Here is a 15,654-nt window from a genome sequence, read left to right on the forward strand (position 1 = left end):
GCCGTAGCCTTACGAAGTCCCGCCCCTTTTTGCTCAGTGGTCCAATCGCAATTGAGCAAGCCTGGGTCAGAACCTTAGTTGAGTTAGTATTCAACCAAGTGCTGTGAAGAACAATGTTTAAAGTTGCATTCATTGATTTTTTTGGGCACTAGGTGGCAGCAGAACAAGCTGAAAACACAACACTGGCATTCGATCGTCTTATAAAATTGTTATAGTGAATGTGTTCTAGCACTCAGAGTTTTTTCACTTCTGTTTTTAGTCCTTAGAAAATATCTCTCGTGTCTTTAGCTGCTAAATGCTCGGCTATGTTGGAAACAGCTGCTGCAGGAAACGAGCAGATCTGAGGGCTGTGAAACCAAAACAGAGATCTGAACGAATTCAAAATCAGATTCAGAGGCGCTGCAGATTCAGGTCGATGACTCACGCACACTGAATCCACTGTTCGTGTGTGAATATTGATCAGTCCAGCTTTAAAGACTCAGACTGCAGGGTCGATCAGATTGTCCAGATTCAGGTCGTAAACAAACATGTGAGGTAAGTGTGACGGCTCCGACTGGTCTGATGTTCAGTCCCTCAACAAGACAACGAGAGCAGACTCTCTAAAATCTTAAAATATTGTGCTGGACAAACTCAAAGCGGCCTGAAAAAAACATGCACGACGTGCTGTGAACCATCGATAATGTAATAAAGTAACACCCATGGAGAAATCAGATTACATGACACTTTCTTTGATTGTGGTCTCGGTCACCGATGGGTCACGCCGCATTACCTCAGTCAGAAAAACTGTTCCCAGATGTTGAAGTATTTATTCCTAGGTTGAACAAACTGAGTCATGTTTTAAAGTCAGCTGAGGGACATTCTGTTCTGCTGGGTCATTGTTTTGCCTTTTAGGACAATGAAAGACTTTAAAAGTTCTGGCACCATGCTGTGAAGTTGGACATTTGAACATGGGGACTTATGGAGACTGACTCACTTCTGCAACCAGCCTCACAGCTGCTGGGCTCTCTGTCCTGGAGTCAATCGCTCTGACTGTGTTTGAGAAAGCGATCATCCTGACTCAGGCTGACAGCGTCTGTGTGCAGCACTTGTTGGTTTTATGATACGAGTGTCACTTATGGACCGAGCCGTGCAGGTTTGGAGATCTGATCTGTCGCTGACTCATCACTGTGTAACAATAACCTCGTCTATCTGACGTTTGGTTTTCTCTCGCCTCCATCTGTTTCCAATACCTCGCTGATGGACGCTCAGACAGGGCCTGCCAGGAAAAACAACAGATGATGATAACGTGATGCTGATGTTTAATCATGAGATTTATCGACTGAGTGAAGACTCTGTAGCACCTGGAAAGAAGAAGTTGCTGTTTGCAGGCTGTGACTTGTTTAATGATTCATAAAGATAAAAACCTCTTCACCATAATAGACGGATAGCTTGGAGACTTCCCTGACATCTGAGGATAAGAGCATGTGCTGAATTACATGCAGATGTGTTCAGGAGGTGTGTGTGTGTGTGTGTGTGTGTGTGTTCTTCTTTTAAATACTTTTAGGAGAAAATTTGTTTAACTTGGCCAAGAAGATGTTGGACGTTCACTCACACACACACCTCTAACCTCGATCTGAAAGCAGTTAAAGCAACTTTATAACTTTACTCTCATGAACTGACGTCGAACGGTGTCTTTGTCATTCGTACGTCTGTTCTCACACTATGTAACTTTGGGCTCCGGGTCGGGAGAAGTACGTAACGCTTTACGGCACTAAGTCACACAGCAGCAACTATTTCACTGATTCTGGTGAAACTGGATCATATTTTATGGAGGAAATGTTTTCTGGTTTTCCCTCTGATGTCCTCCGGCTGCTCCGCCTCAACTCTCTGTGATTTACAGAGTTTATGATGGACAGTGAAGTAAACTGCTGACAGCTGTAGCTGCTGTTAGCTCAGTTTGTCAGCTTGGCTCTGAGCTCACCGCCAAGCTGACGGACTGAGTGTTTCTACCACAAGTGTTATGGACGACCAGAAAGAAGAAGAGGAGGTAACCAGGCTCAGCAGCTTCTACGGACATGATGGCAGAGGAGCAGAGAGTGAAGAGGACGCTGACGGAGGAAGCTAAGAAGAGAAAAGGAGAGAGTGAGCGAGCAAGAAGCCGCCGGACAAGAGTAAATGTGGGACTGACTTTTAGTGGTTGGTGAGAGCTTGGTGAAATAAAAGGCTGAAAGACAGACGCCGAGCTGGGCTGACTGCTGCTGGACTAGGCAGTGATATCAGCTGCTGTTTTGTGTTGTTGATGTTTGGCTGTGCAGAGCCGAGGAGCTCCAGCACCGACAGGTACTGACACCTCTGGAAGCCGACCAGGATCTGCAGCTGCTCCTGAGCAGGAGTGAACTCCTCCAGGACTCTGAGGCATGTGGCTGTTTTCCTGACTGCAGCTGGATTCATCAACAAGACCTGGACCACCACTGAGTCTCAGACCCAAGATCTACCAGCTCTATGTGTTACATGAACCTTTTAATAACTAAATCTCCGGCTGTGCACACGACCTGCTGAATATTTGACACTTTCCTGCACAAACAGCTCTGTTCATTTGTTGGTCCTGCACAAAAACACCAAGACAAATTCTTTAATTCTGATTCATGGTTCAAGGAATGTCTCGGGTGAATATTGTGCTGTCACTCAGATCAGGTTCATTCGCCTCTTCAGACGAGGAAATATTCTTGTTTTCATCCAGATGAAGTCATATAGAAAAGGCATCAATAATCTGACATACATGCATCTCCATCTCTGAGTGTAGTGTTTAGAAACTTTTAACTGTTAAATGTGTTTTTAACCCTTTCTGACTCAGACAGACTTCATGTTGCCTCAGACAAAGAAACAAAGACACAGAAGAGCTTCAATAAAAATGTTTATCAAAATAAGTTATAATTACATTAAAATATCTCTGAACTCAGTCTGCAGACGCTTCCTCTGGAGATGCTGCTGGGCTTCATTATGTCTCTGTGCGTATTTACGCATCATGTGTAGTAATGATGAAACGGCACCAGCTGCAGTGGCGCAAACATCTGGAGCGGAGCGCGCTGCTGGCAGTACACAGGTCTGTAAGGGAGGGATGAGAGGAGCGCAGGGTGTGAGGAGGAGGAGAAGAAGCCGTGCTCCTCCTCTGCCTCCTTCCCCTGGAGCCGCTCCTTCTTCCACTTGGTGCGTCTGTTCTGGAACCAGATCTTCACCTGAGTCTCGGAGAGGCGCAGAGCCGAGGAGATGCTGTGCCGCTCCAGCACCGACAGGTAGTGGCACCTCTGGAAGCTGCGCTCCAGGATCTGCAGCTGCTCCAGGGTGAAGGCGGTGCGGATGCGGCGGCTCTTTGCTTTCGATCTCTGGATCTTCCCCGGACACGGAGCTGCCTCCTCCTCCTCCTCCTCCTCCTCCTCCTCCGGGCTGCAGCCTCCACCTGCCGGCGGATGCTGCTGCTGCTCCCCGCGCTCAGATCTGAGAGTAGAAGCTCCTGGAAGCAGAAAATAAATCAGGAATAAATCAGTTTATCGATGCGTGAGAACAAACCACCTCCGCACCTCTGCTGTCTGGCTCCTGGCTCTCACCTGCTGGCTCCTCAGCTCGGATCATTCTCCGTGTGAACTTCGTTGGGTCCAGAATATCCTCCACAGAGAAAGGCGTCCTGTGGCTGCGCGGTGCCTTGGCTGCGTGTGGCTGCATGTCGGCTGTGCTGTGTCGGTGTCGGTGCCTGGGCTCCTCTCCGGGCTCTCTTATATACAGAGCTCAGCACACGCCTCGGACATTTACATTTCATTCACAAAGTTACAAATGAAGCCCTGAAACAATCGCAGCCTCTGTGTGTCCTGTGCGGACGCGCAGACACGCTCCGGGCCCGTGGGACCCCCCCACGGTGCGGGCACTTCAGAATGTAAATGCCCCCCCAGCACCGGGGCCCCGCTGAGCCGGTTATTTATTGCCGTGCATCTGGTTAAAGTGTGGCTCCTTTCTCTGCCTCCGTGTTTCTCTTTGTGCTCGCCGTGTCATTATTTGCAGACGTGAGATGTTCCGCTGCTCGGACACGTGAACGCGGCTTGTGATGCTAATTGATGGACTCATCAAAGAGAAAGTTTCTGTCTCTGTGTCCTGGTTTCCATAGAGACACATCCCCCACAAAGCACTGCGGTTTAATTAGAAGCCCACTAACAAGTTTATGAGATGATGACACCAGATGATCACTCATTACAAGTTTCTGAAATGTGATGTTTAAATATGCAAATGAGGCATTAGCTCATTACTTTTTTATGCATAATTGAATCAAAATCAAACAGCAACCTTTGTTTCTGTGAAGTGAAACCAATGCACAAGAGTCAGAAGCTGCAGTTCCTCTAACGTCCACTTGAGGCTGGCTCCAGAAGTGAGTCAGTCTCCATAAGTCCCCATGTCCAAATGTCCAACTTCACAGCAGAAATAAACATGTTTACAGCCTGGTACAAAAAACAGTTTTGGTCTCTGTAGCTAATTTCCCCGTTCATGACAACTGTACTGAGGGTGAATTTATATACAACTCACCTGTTCACATTATATTAAGGCTTAAAGTTATGCAGGATTAAGAGTGTGGACGCTTTGACTGACAGGTGGGTGTGGTCACAGATGGCATTATTCAGCCACCCTCAGGTCTTAATAATTTATTCTTATTTAATCATTTGAAATATTATTTCAAACAACATAAACATGCAGTTCAGTTGTTCGATTAGTTGTTGCCTTTCTCTTATTGAAATATTTGATTCGGTTGCTCAGTCGACACAAACCCTTCCTCTGCAGCCAGGTTCTGATCCAAACTTTATTTCAAAGCGCGGTGCAGATCATATGTTGAGCTGAAGTTTGAGGACATCCATCCAAAATGATGCACAAGATTTGTTGAATATTTTCCATCATGTGGCTTCAATGAAGAGCTGGACGACTCTGAATATAAATGACATTGTCAGACGGAGGTGGAATCAGATTATTCTTCAACCTGAGAACTTCACATGTAGCTGAATACAAGTGTTTAAGTAGATTACACAAGTACATTTACTTAGTTACTTTCCCTCACTGTCTCTTTAGTGTTTAACTGGCTCCATCTTCCCTCCACAGTTTTATCCGACTCATTTGCGTCATTAACGTCACAATTCAGGGAACAGTCCGATCTTTAAATCCACATTATCGGTTATAGGTTCCCATTTCCATTCCAGGAGGTTCCACAGGGGGTTTAGACCCAGGGGGGAGTTCAATAACCCTGTGGAGGTAACTCATGAACGTGGCAGCTGCCAGTATGCTCCCAGCTACAGACACCTACAGAGACAGCGGCATTGAAGAGGAGAAGAGAGGCCGGCCCATCAGGACAATTAGCAGATGTCACCAGTGGGTTTGACCCTCTGACCCTGAGCTTTGTTCTGCAGGACAGCAGGAGAAACTGGACGAGGTGATGAAGAAATGATGAAGACAGGACATGTGAGCTGCAGACTGGATGAGAGAGGCAGGAAACATGAATGTGGATGTTTTTAATGCGTCGTTTTAAGGACAGAACTACATGTTTTAAATGGGAACATGCTGTTAGACGTGATGAGTTCTGTTTATTGTGTTGTGTGCACAGATATACCCAGTTTGCATGCAATGGTGCATAAACATGACATGAAGAAAATACTCCTGCAAAGTATTTAACGTGCATTAAAGAACAGTACTTGTTAATAGACTTCAATGCTGTCAGATCAGATATGTGCATATTTAGTAAATATAGTCTAATATCTAGCATGGTACCACAGTATAGTGCAGAATATCTCTATATGAGCCAAGTCAGTTGAAACATTGATCACATCTTTAAAATGAGACAAACCGTGTTCACGTAGTTAACAGGTGAGCAGACTGGACAACAAATCTTAAAAAACAGAAGGACAGTGGAGTCAATCATTCTTATATCATCAAGGAATTATGAAGAAAGAGTCACGAGGTCAGAGACAAAGAGTCCTCACAGTAACGTCACAGATGTTTCTCCTCTGCAGGAGGAAAGAGGAGGAGAAAACACGACTATTATCTGGCTCACAATAGCCTGAAGGCCTTTACTGCATCCCTCAGGGGCGCTCTCAGCATTCCCCTGCTCTTTGTGACGCGTCTGCCGGCACACTTTGTCTTTGTGTCTTTACTGCTGCTGGAAACTTTCAAACACTGTTTGACTTTCAGAACGTACGTGGGGTGGTCTCAGCTCGTCACAAAGCTTTTTATACGACGCCTCTGAATGGAAATGTTGAAAGGTAAAGAGGACATTTGCACGTCCAAGCAGCCAATCAGCTGCCGGATACAAACAGGACAAGTATCGGCATGAGACGTCCAATTTAATGACATTTGAATATAATATTATATTTACTCTTTGATTTGATTCATGTAGGTTGGTGATATCTATGAGTTTTAAAATTTGACACACTGGACCTTTAAGTAACATTTTCCTGCAGGACTTGCAGGACAGGAACACTCAGTCTGAGATGGACTCTCTTTCTTTCGGCTCCTGTTCGTCGTCAGGTTTCAGCCAGAACCGCTGGCTGCTTCTTAAGCTGCAGAAATCCCGACCACACATCCATCATCCGGCGAGGAAGCAACGGGCGGACAAATCCACATCACCCAACTTCCACCGTTACACATAAACATTATAATCTCCTCTAACCAGAGCACAGGACTCGTCTCCAGCTCATCTTAATCCAAGCGGGACCAAAAAGAAGAATCCACAGCGTGGAAAGTTTCCACAACAGTAAACAGAGTAAAAGTCTTTTCCACAGACCGTGATCCGTCTGCTTGCTGTAAATTAGATCAAATGTTCCTGCACACATAGTTCTTCAGAAAAAAAGATATTTGATGATATTTTTTCTGGAAGGTCGTCCTAAATTCTCCAACATAAGGAATTTCTGTGTGGCCTCTGGCCAAGAAACGTCTGTCAGTTCAATATTTATTGAGTAAATTACATTCAAAATAAAGTCTTAATTCGTTTTTAAGTATTTGATTTGATTTGATTTATGTCGGTTGGTGGAATGACGCCTGGTTACTCAAACAAACCATCTGTAACCACGCCCACCTGTCAATCAAAGCGTCCACGCTCTTAACCCTGCATAACTTTAAGCTTTAATATAATGTGAACAGGTGAGTTGTATTTAAATTCACCCTCAGTACAGTTGTCATGAACGGGGAAATTAGCTACAGAGACCAAAACTGTTTTTTGTACCAGGCTGTAAACATGTTTATTTCTGCTGTGAAGTTGGACATTTGGACATGGGGACTTATGGAGACTGACTCACTTCTGGAGCCAGCCTCAAGTGGACGTTAGAGGAACTGCGCCCAGGGTGCAAATGTGGCCAAGACTGGCGCTGCTTTGGAGAATGTAAGATGAAGGATTTCAGTGTTTCTTATTTCTCCATAGTGTATTCAAAGTGTATTCATGTAGTGATCTATGCAGAAGACATAAGACGTAAACAGTTAAAATGCTGCACTAGAGACGGGGGTTCGATTCCCAGACAGGGAGGTTCTTTTTCTTTTTTCTTGTAATATATTTAACCCCTTCATTACTGCTGTTTGAGACACAAGGAGAGAAAAACATCTGAGTCTATTTTAGAAAGAACAGTACAAGATATGTAGAAAGTGAAACTGTGAGCACAGTTTGATTCAAAGTGAGAGATGATGATTATTATTATTGTTATTATTAAGATTAATATATTTTAAGGAAGATAATTAGAAAAGAAACAAAGAGAGGAAGTGTTCTGTTATTTTACTTGATTAAAATCATGTGTAAAGAAACAATTAATTAATAAAAAAACAAACAAACTTCTTGTAATTTGATACTTTTATGGTTCTTTTTGTTTGTTTCTGTTATTTGCTGTGTACTCTCATTTATTGTAAGGCGACAGAAAGGCGCCTATGAAATAAAATGTATTATTATTATTATTATTATTATTATTATTATTATTATTACTATTATTATTATTATTATTATTATTATTAAAGTAACAAATTAAAAACATAATTAACCACAGCTGTAGCAGGTGCAGTTCACCTGTCGACCTACGGCGTCGCTGCTGAGCCGCGCTCCCACAACATCTCGCGATATCTGTCTTTCCAGTGACGCTCCAACATCTCGCGATATTTGCCTGTTTCCATTGACGCTCTCGCGATATTTGCCTGTTCATTGATATTTTTGAAAAGATGGCGTCTGAAGGAGAGGCGGGCAGCGCTGCTACAACCGAGCCGGAGCCCGGGGACGGGTAAGTCCGTCTGTGAGCCTGTTAGAGTCAGTCTGTCAGTGTGTTAGTGTCAGGCTTCATGCTTCATGTCCTCTCACACACACACAGGATCATTATGATGATTAATCAGCTTCAAACTTCCTGTTTTTAGCCCGGGAACGCTGTTAGCACAGCGGCTAGCTGACGTTAGCTCCTTTGTAAAGACTCAGAGACTGAAACTGAAACTTTACACCATTAAAGTAACTATCAGAGCAGGTTTACATCATTAATGTAACTATCAGAGCAGGTTTACTTCATTAATGTAACTATCAGAGCAGGTTTACTTCATTAATGTGACTATCAGAGCAGGTTTACATCATTAATGTGACTATCAGAGCAGGTTTTATTTGTACAGCACAAACTCACAGAGTCCATTTTCCTCTGAGGCTTCACAACCTGTACAGGGAGGGACACCCTCTGTGCTTAGACCACAACAAACTTTAACAGGGAAACAAGAAGAAGAAACCTGAGGAAGACACAGAGGAGAAGACTGACGAAATGACAATGAGTTACAATGACTGATGAAATTATTCCAGCAGCAGTGGAGCCTGTGATAGAGACAGACACAGATGCAGCAAATCATCAGCTAACTATAAACTGATGGAGATATGGCAGCAGTAATAACAACAATAACAGTAGTAACAGTAACAACAGTAACAGTAACAACAGTAGTAACAGTAACAACAGTAGTAACAGTAGTAACAGTAGTAACAGTAGTAACAGTAACAACAGTAGCAACAGTAGCAACAGTAGCAACAGTAGCAACAGTAGTAACAGTAGCAACAGTAATAACAGTAGTAACAGTAGCAACAGTAATAACAGTAATAACAGTAGTAACAGTAGCAACAGTAGTAACAGTAACAACAGTAGTAACAGTAACAACAGTAACAACAGTAACAACAGTAGCAACAGTAGCAACAGTAGCAACAGTAGTAACAGTAGTAACAGTAGCAACAGTAGCAACAGTAGCAACAGTAGCAACAGTAACAACAGTAGTAACAGTAGCAACAGTAGCAACAGTAGTAACAGTAACAACAGTAGTAACAGTAGTAACAGTAGCAACAGTAGCAACAGTAGCAACAGTAGCAACAGTAGCAACAGTAACAACAGTAGTAACAGTAGTAACAGTAGCAACAGTAGCAACAGTAGTAACAGTAGCAACAGTAGTAACAGTAGTAACAGTAACAACAGTAACAGTAGTAGACAGAGGCGGCAGTAGCTCAGTCCATAGAGACTTGGCTTGGGAACCGGAGGGTGGTTCAAGTCCTCCATGGACCAAAAATATGGAAGGTGGAGTTAGTTCACCTCCGATCCCTGCCCATCACTCCATGTCTATGGGCCCTTGTTCTGCATGTGTGTGGTTTAAAATGCATGTATAAAAATAGAGTGAAAAAAGATCGAGAGATTAATAAAGTATATCTTCTTCTTCTTCAGTAATATGTCGTGCAGGACCACAGCAGCAGCCACAACCTGCTGGATGATAGAGACAGAAACTCTGGGGAAAAGAAGTTTAGTTAGTAACATGCATTATTAGAGAGTAAGGGAGATGTGACTGCATCTTCAACAAATACCGTGTCTGACCAGGCATAACCCTGAAAGAGACAGAGAGAGGGAGAGACCTATCATTGACCTTTGACTTCAGCAATTTCTCCACAGCAGTCCGGTGTTGGCCGGGTTAGGGGAGCTGAGGTGAAATTACTTCCAACACTCAGTCTGGTTCCTCCAGCAAAAGTCCACAGTATGAAGACCTCTCACTGCAGAGAGACACGACTCTCTGACTTTGACACGAATGAGTCTGATTGTAAAACATGTTGTTGTATGTTTTTATTTTGTGTTTATATTTAAATCTCTCTGACTTCCTCGCAGAGATGCTCCGTTTGGGGAGCTACCCACCAGCATGGACACTGAATCTTCAAACGGCAAAGAGGGAATGGTAACATCGTTTGATGTTCTTATATTAGATTTTATTTTGTGTTAAATTATGATTTTTTTTTTTTTTATATAAACAGACTTTTAATTCCTGACAGGAAACAGCTGGCGAAGGCTCCGAAGCCGCCGATGCTATGACCGGATCTGGAGACGAGGAGAGCGGGAGGCAGCTGGGCGAGGTGGAGCTGCAGTGTGCCTTGTGTATGAAGTGGTTCACCGCGGACACGTTCGGCATCGACACCGCGTACGTATCGCCGTCTGTCTGATGAAAACACCGAAGCTGTTCAGCACTCGTTCTTACACCCGTCTTCTTCTCTGCAGGACGTGTCTTCCCTTTATGACCAATTATGTGTTTCACTGCAACGTGTGCCATCACAGCGGCAACACGTACTTCCTCAGGAAACAAGCGAGTACGTCCTACAATGAACCCGACGCAGGATTTAAGCTTTGTTCTTCTTCCAGTCGTCCATAAAGCAGCGCTGCTTTCTGTGTTTCAGACCTGAAGGAGATGTGTCTCACAGCCCTGGCAAACCTGACGTGGCGGTCCAGAACACAAGACGAGCACCCGAAGACGATGTTCTCCAAAGACAAGGTGAGCAGAACGTCCAAGTCCAACCCGAGTCCAGCCCACCACGAAGAAGACATTCACTGTAACAGTGTTACGAGCTGCACAGAAATGAAAAGAGTGTGCTGATGAACATCTCTCTGCAGGATATCATACCATTCATCGACAAGTACTGGGAGTGCATGACGACTCGCCAGAGGCCGGGGAAGCTCACCTGGCCCAACAACATCGTGAAGACAATGGTAATGTCGAGGAAGGAACATTCCGGTCTCTTTATTTCTCTGTATTTTATTATATAGTAACAGTTTTTCTTCTTTTCCAGAGTAAAGAGCGAGACGTGTTCCTGGTGAAGGAACACCCTGATCCTGGCAGTAAAGACCCAGAGGAGGAGTACCCCAAGTTTGGCCTGTTGGATCAGGTACTGACCGCACAGCTGCTGTACAGTTTGTAGTCTGTGTCCGCTCATTGTGCTGTAAATAACTGAGCTGCTGTGTCTGCAGGACCTGGGAAACATCGGACCCTCGTACGACACTCAGAAACAAACGACTGCCGCTCCGACCGCCGGCGGGCTGAACGGTGAGTTCGACCTTCTGACACTCAGAGGTGGAAAACGTTTGACTTCACTGGCCTGAATAAAAAAAATCCCTAAACGTGAGTGAGAGCTTGTGAAATGTGGTGACCATGGCGATCTTGTGCACTGTGTTCCAGGTGGATCTGCTTTCTCAGGTGAATATGTTGGTATTTTGCCATCCGGAGCTGATCCGTGTGTTTTTTTTTGTTTTTTGTGTCTTGTAATCTGTCTGGATCGAAGTTGGCCCTGAGGTTTCCAATCAGACTTCCTCAATCCACAATAAGCATCTTGTGGGCAACTTCATCCACGTCCAGCTGTAACCTCCCTCCTGTCTGCTCTCTGCATCTGTTTGGTGCTCCCCTCCTCCTCCTCCTCCTCCTCCTCCTCCTCCTCCTCCTCCTCCTCCTCTTCCTCCTCCTCCTCCTCAAAGCTTTGCCCTCCCTCTGATCGGTGAACATATCTTCCTCGTCTTTGGCTTGCTGCTATGGGCTCTAAAAAAAGAGAAACATCTCCTCGCTGAAATGACTCTCTGCCCTCCGGACTACAACAACTCGAGAGAGCAGAGCGCCATTTCTGATTTCCAAAGCTAATTAGCCTCGTCCTCTCTCTTCCTTCTCCTCCATTCGTAGTTTTGTCGTCACTCAGGTCGTTAGCCAGGTTAATTCTGTTAATTAAGGTTAATTAAATATGAGTTTAAAGGTACGACGACTGCTGAGACTTCACGCAGTTATTTAGGATGACGTGTTTCACATCTTAAACAACGTGACGTGTTAATGAAGACTGAACGTCCACACTTTAGATCTGAAGACGTCTCAGACTTTTGTTTTCCACGTTCCAGATACGACCGTTAGAAATCTGAGACTTTTCTTTGTTGTTGGATTCTCAGGATGGGCATTTTAATTCGAACACATATCTGAGACTGACACTGATGTCTGTTTGTGTCTCTGTGCCTCTCGCCTTCAGTCAGCTGGGATTGGCTCCAGTCTCACCGTGAAGCCTGATGAGGACGAGCGGTCACAGAAAATGGACGGATGGATTTAGAGTTAGTTTAAGATGTAAACTGACGTTAACGTGACAGGAGCGCCTTCAGTCCCGTGAAGCTTTGGCGACATCTAGTGGTGTCGTCTTGTAGAAAAGTGTCTGCCGTTCCATGCACAGACAGCACGTTGAACTATCGAGTACCTGGTAGACTGTAGAGAGCAGCTGTCACAAACTTTAAGATGCTGTCATCTCAGCTTGTAGTCCGATCAGCTCTCAGTGTCACTGCACCTTCAAACCTGCAGCAGCCGTTTCTGTTCGAAGGCCGCTGATCTTCGTTACCTTCGCTGTTTTCTCTGCGGTTAATCATCGAGCACAGCTCACACTGCACGCTCATTTAGTTTGTGTGGAAATACTTCCAAACATCCTTTTATGCCCGGTGATGTGTGACTAAAGGATACTGACATCAAACTGATACTCGAGTATTCCTGCCCGTCCCTGCTGGGAACCAGCTGATCAGTTTCTGGGAGGAAGAAGAGAATCCGATCAGTGGATCTGATCGTCTGTGTGTGTGTGTGTGTGTGTGTGTGTGTGTGTGTGTGTGTGTCACATTGACGAGGATTCAGAAGAGGCTGATAGTGTTTGGAAAACACCACGCCGACTAATTCCTGCCTCTTTGTGCCTGCTGTTTCCCCCGTGTACACCGAACGCCTCAATAACCTGCTTTCACTGTGTGTGTGTGTGTGTGTGTGTGTGTGTGTGTGTGTGTGTGTGTTTATGATCAGGTGTATAATCTGTCTTGTGTTTCTGAAGGTGCGTTGGCTCCTGGCCCGGGTAAAGGACGAGGGGCCAAACGTAAACAACAGCAGCAACAAGAGGGCGCTGCTGCAGGAGCCACGAAGAGGACCAGGAGGTGTGAGAGCACACACACACACACACACACACACACACACACTTTCATTTTTGATAATAAATTATTGTTTTGTGGGTCCAAATTTTGTGATTTCATCGTCTTAAATGTTGAAATATTTTCTTTTTCCGTGAACTGAATATCTTTGATAAGATTTTTGAGGACGTCTCTTTGGATCGATAGTGAAAATAATCTTTAGTTGTGACACAAACACACTCCGTGTTTGCTTGTCCAGCTTGTTTCCGGTTGCATGTAACGCACATGAACGTCTCCTTGTACAAAGAAAAGTTTCCTTTGTCTGATCCGGGTTCGAGCCAATAAAAACGACGCAGCACTCAGTTCGTTCTGTACGAGGCGCTGTTCGCTCTCTGGATCGACACCTCTCGGTTTCACTCTGTTTGCTTTGGCCGTCGTTAGATAACGAGATGTTACTTTACTTTTTACTGCGCAGAGGAATAACGAGCTTCACACACACAGAATAAACTTGTTTGTTGGACCGGTACAAACCTCTTGTCTTGCTCTCTGGTCACAGCGACCCTCTGTTCTCGGCCCAGCGCCTGCCTCCTCACGGTTACCCACTGGAGCACCCCTTCAATAAAGACGGGTACCGTTACATCCTGGCAGAACCGGACCCTCACGCTCCGGACCCGGAGAAGCTGGAACTGGACTGCTGGGCCGGCAAACCCATCCCCGGTGATCTGTACAGGGCCTGTCTGTATGAGCGGGTGCTGCTGGCCTTACATGACAGAGGTACTCATGACGTGAACACACACTCTGTTTGTTAGACGTGTGCAGGACTAACACGTGTTCGTGCTGCAGCTCCTCAGCTGAAGATCTCTGACGACCGGCTGACGGTGACCGGGGAAAAGGGGTACTCCATGGTCCGAGCCTCGCACGGGATCCGGAAGGGCTCCTGGTACTTCGAGGTTTCTGTTGAAGACATGCCTCCAGAGACTGCAGCCCGGCTCGGCTGGTCTCAACCACTGGGTCGGTGCCTGTGAACAGAACACGTTTGACTAATGTTGTTGTTGGTTTGAAATGTTCCAACAGTTTCCTTTTTCACTCTGCAGGTAATCTGCAGGCGCCTCTGGGCTACGACAAGTTCAGCTACTCGTGGCGCAGCAAGAAGGGCACCAAGTTTCACCAGTCGCTGGGGAAGCATTACTCGTCAGGCTACGGTCAGGGAGACACACTGGGCTTCTTCATAGAGCTGCCCGACGCCACGGAGACCGCCAAGGCTCTGCCCGATACGTACAAGGACAAGGTAACGCCGGAGACCGAGTAAAGTAACGTTAATGTAACATTTCTACTCTGTCATGGCTGAAAGACTTTGACGTCTTGGACCATGGAGGTGAAAGCTGCTGATGCACCTGAAACCTGAAATCTGAAATCTTCTTTTCAGGCTCTGATCAAGTTCAAGAGCTACTTGTACTTTGAGGAAAAGGACTACGTAGACAAAGCAGAGAAGAGCCTGAAGTCGATGACGCCCAGCAGGGTGAGGAAACACCCCTTCAAAATAAAATCCACTTTGAAAGCCTGGCGCCGTTAACTCGTGGTTCTTTTTGTTTCTCAGATGATATTCTTTAAAAACGGAGTGAGCCAAGGCGTCGCCTTTGAAAACCTGTTCGAGGGCCTCTACTTCCCCGCCATCTCACTCTATAAGAGCTGCACGGTCAGTCACGCGCTGACGATTTGCCGATTTTTCTGCTGTTTTCTAGTCGGCTAAACTTTCACCCTCTCTGTTTGCAGGTGTCTGTCAATTTTGGGCCACATTTCAAACACCCTCCGAAGGACCTGAAGTACCAGCCGGTGAGAGCTTCTTTTGTCTCCTCAGACGACCTCACACTAACGTCCACAGAGCCGCGGTCTGACCTCCTGTTTGTTCTGTCCTCCCTCAGATGAGCGACATGGGCTGGGGAGCTGTGATCGAGCACACGCTGGCCGACATGCTGTATCACGTGGAGACGGACGTGGACGGACGACGCAGCCCTCCGTGGGAAGGATGATCTTCACGCACAAACGCCACCACCACCCAGTCGACACAAACACCGCTCCACGCTCAGACAGCGACGTCAGAACACCAAACTGTAGCTCCAACAAGCTGTGCCTGATCTCAGAGGTTCAGATTTGTTGTGGGGAAGAAAAAAAAAGATGACGCACAATGAAATCAACTTATTTTGGTGCTGCGCTTTGAAATGTTTCTATTTTGAAGTGATTACTGTGCTGTGAAGAGACGTGACTGGGTGTCATGTCCGACCTCCGACCCTGCAGTCTTCAGTGTATTCTTCTGTCTTTTGTTTTGCTAATTTTATTTGTCTTACGACGTGTGTCAGTTATTTACTGTTTTATACTCTGAATTAAATAATAAAAAAATGCTACACGGACAAAGTTGAACTCATTCATGAAAAATCTCAAGACCAGACAC

The 15,654-nt window shown here is 45.5% G+C and overlaps 2 protein-coding genes across 3 annotated transcripts; one reads left to right on the forward strand and one right to left on the reverse strand.

Annotated features, from left to right (window-relative positions):
• Positions 1-2,884: 2,884 nt before the first annotated feature.
• On the reverse strand, positions 2,885-4,196 carry pnx (posterior neuron-specific homeobox). Its single transcript, XM_019278692.2, has 2 exons — positions 3,585-4,196; positions 2,885-3,490 (listed from the first exon to the last, which is right to left on the reverse strand). The coding sequence occupies exons 1-2, from the start codon at positions 3,697-3,699 to the stop codon at positions 3,003-3,005; spliced, it is 603 nt and encodes a 200-aa protein (XP_019134237.1). The 5' UTR covers positions 3,700-4,196; the 3' UTR covers positions 2,885-3,002.
• A 3,973-nt stretch (positions 4,197-8,169) lies between these two features.
• Positions 8,170-15,613, forward strand: ash2l (ash2 like, histone lysine methyltransferase complex subunit). 2 transcript variants are annotated; one of them, XM_019278621.2, is made up of 17 exons: positions 8,170-8,258; positions 10,143-10,209; positions 10,304-10,449; positions 10,527-10,615; positions 10,703-10,797; positions 10,917-11,012; positions 11,093-11,188; positions 11,271-11,346; positions 11,479-11,496; positions 13,133-13,232; positions 13,762-13,979; positions 14,049-14,216; positions 14,300-14,493; positions 14,632-14,724; positions 14,803-14,901; positions 14,979-15,038; positions 15,128-15,613. In XM_019278621.2, exons 1-17 carry the CDS (start codon positions 8,200-8,202, stop codon positions 15,233-15,235), a joined length of 1,782 nt encoding a protein of 593 aa, XP_019134166.1. In that variant the 5' UTR covers positions 8,170-8,199; the 3' UTR covers positions 15,236-15,613. The 2 variants fall into 2 exon arrangements, with proteins under 2 accessions (XP_019134166.1, XP_019134167.1); XM_019278622.2 differs by lacking the exon at positions 11,479-11,496.
• The last annotated feature ends 41 nt before the right edge of the window (positions 15,614-15,654 follow it).

This window comes from Larimichthys crocea, chromosome IX (genome assembly GCF_000972845.2).
Source record: "Larimichthys crocea isolate SSNF chromosome IX, L_crocea_2.0, whole genome shotgun sequence".
NCBI classification, from domain to species: Eukaryota; Metazoa; Chordata; class Actinopteri; family Sciaenidae; genus Larimichthys; species Larimichthys crocea.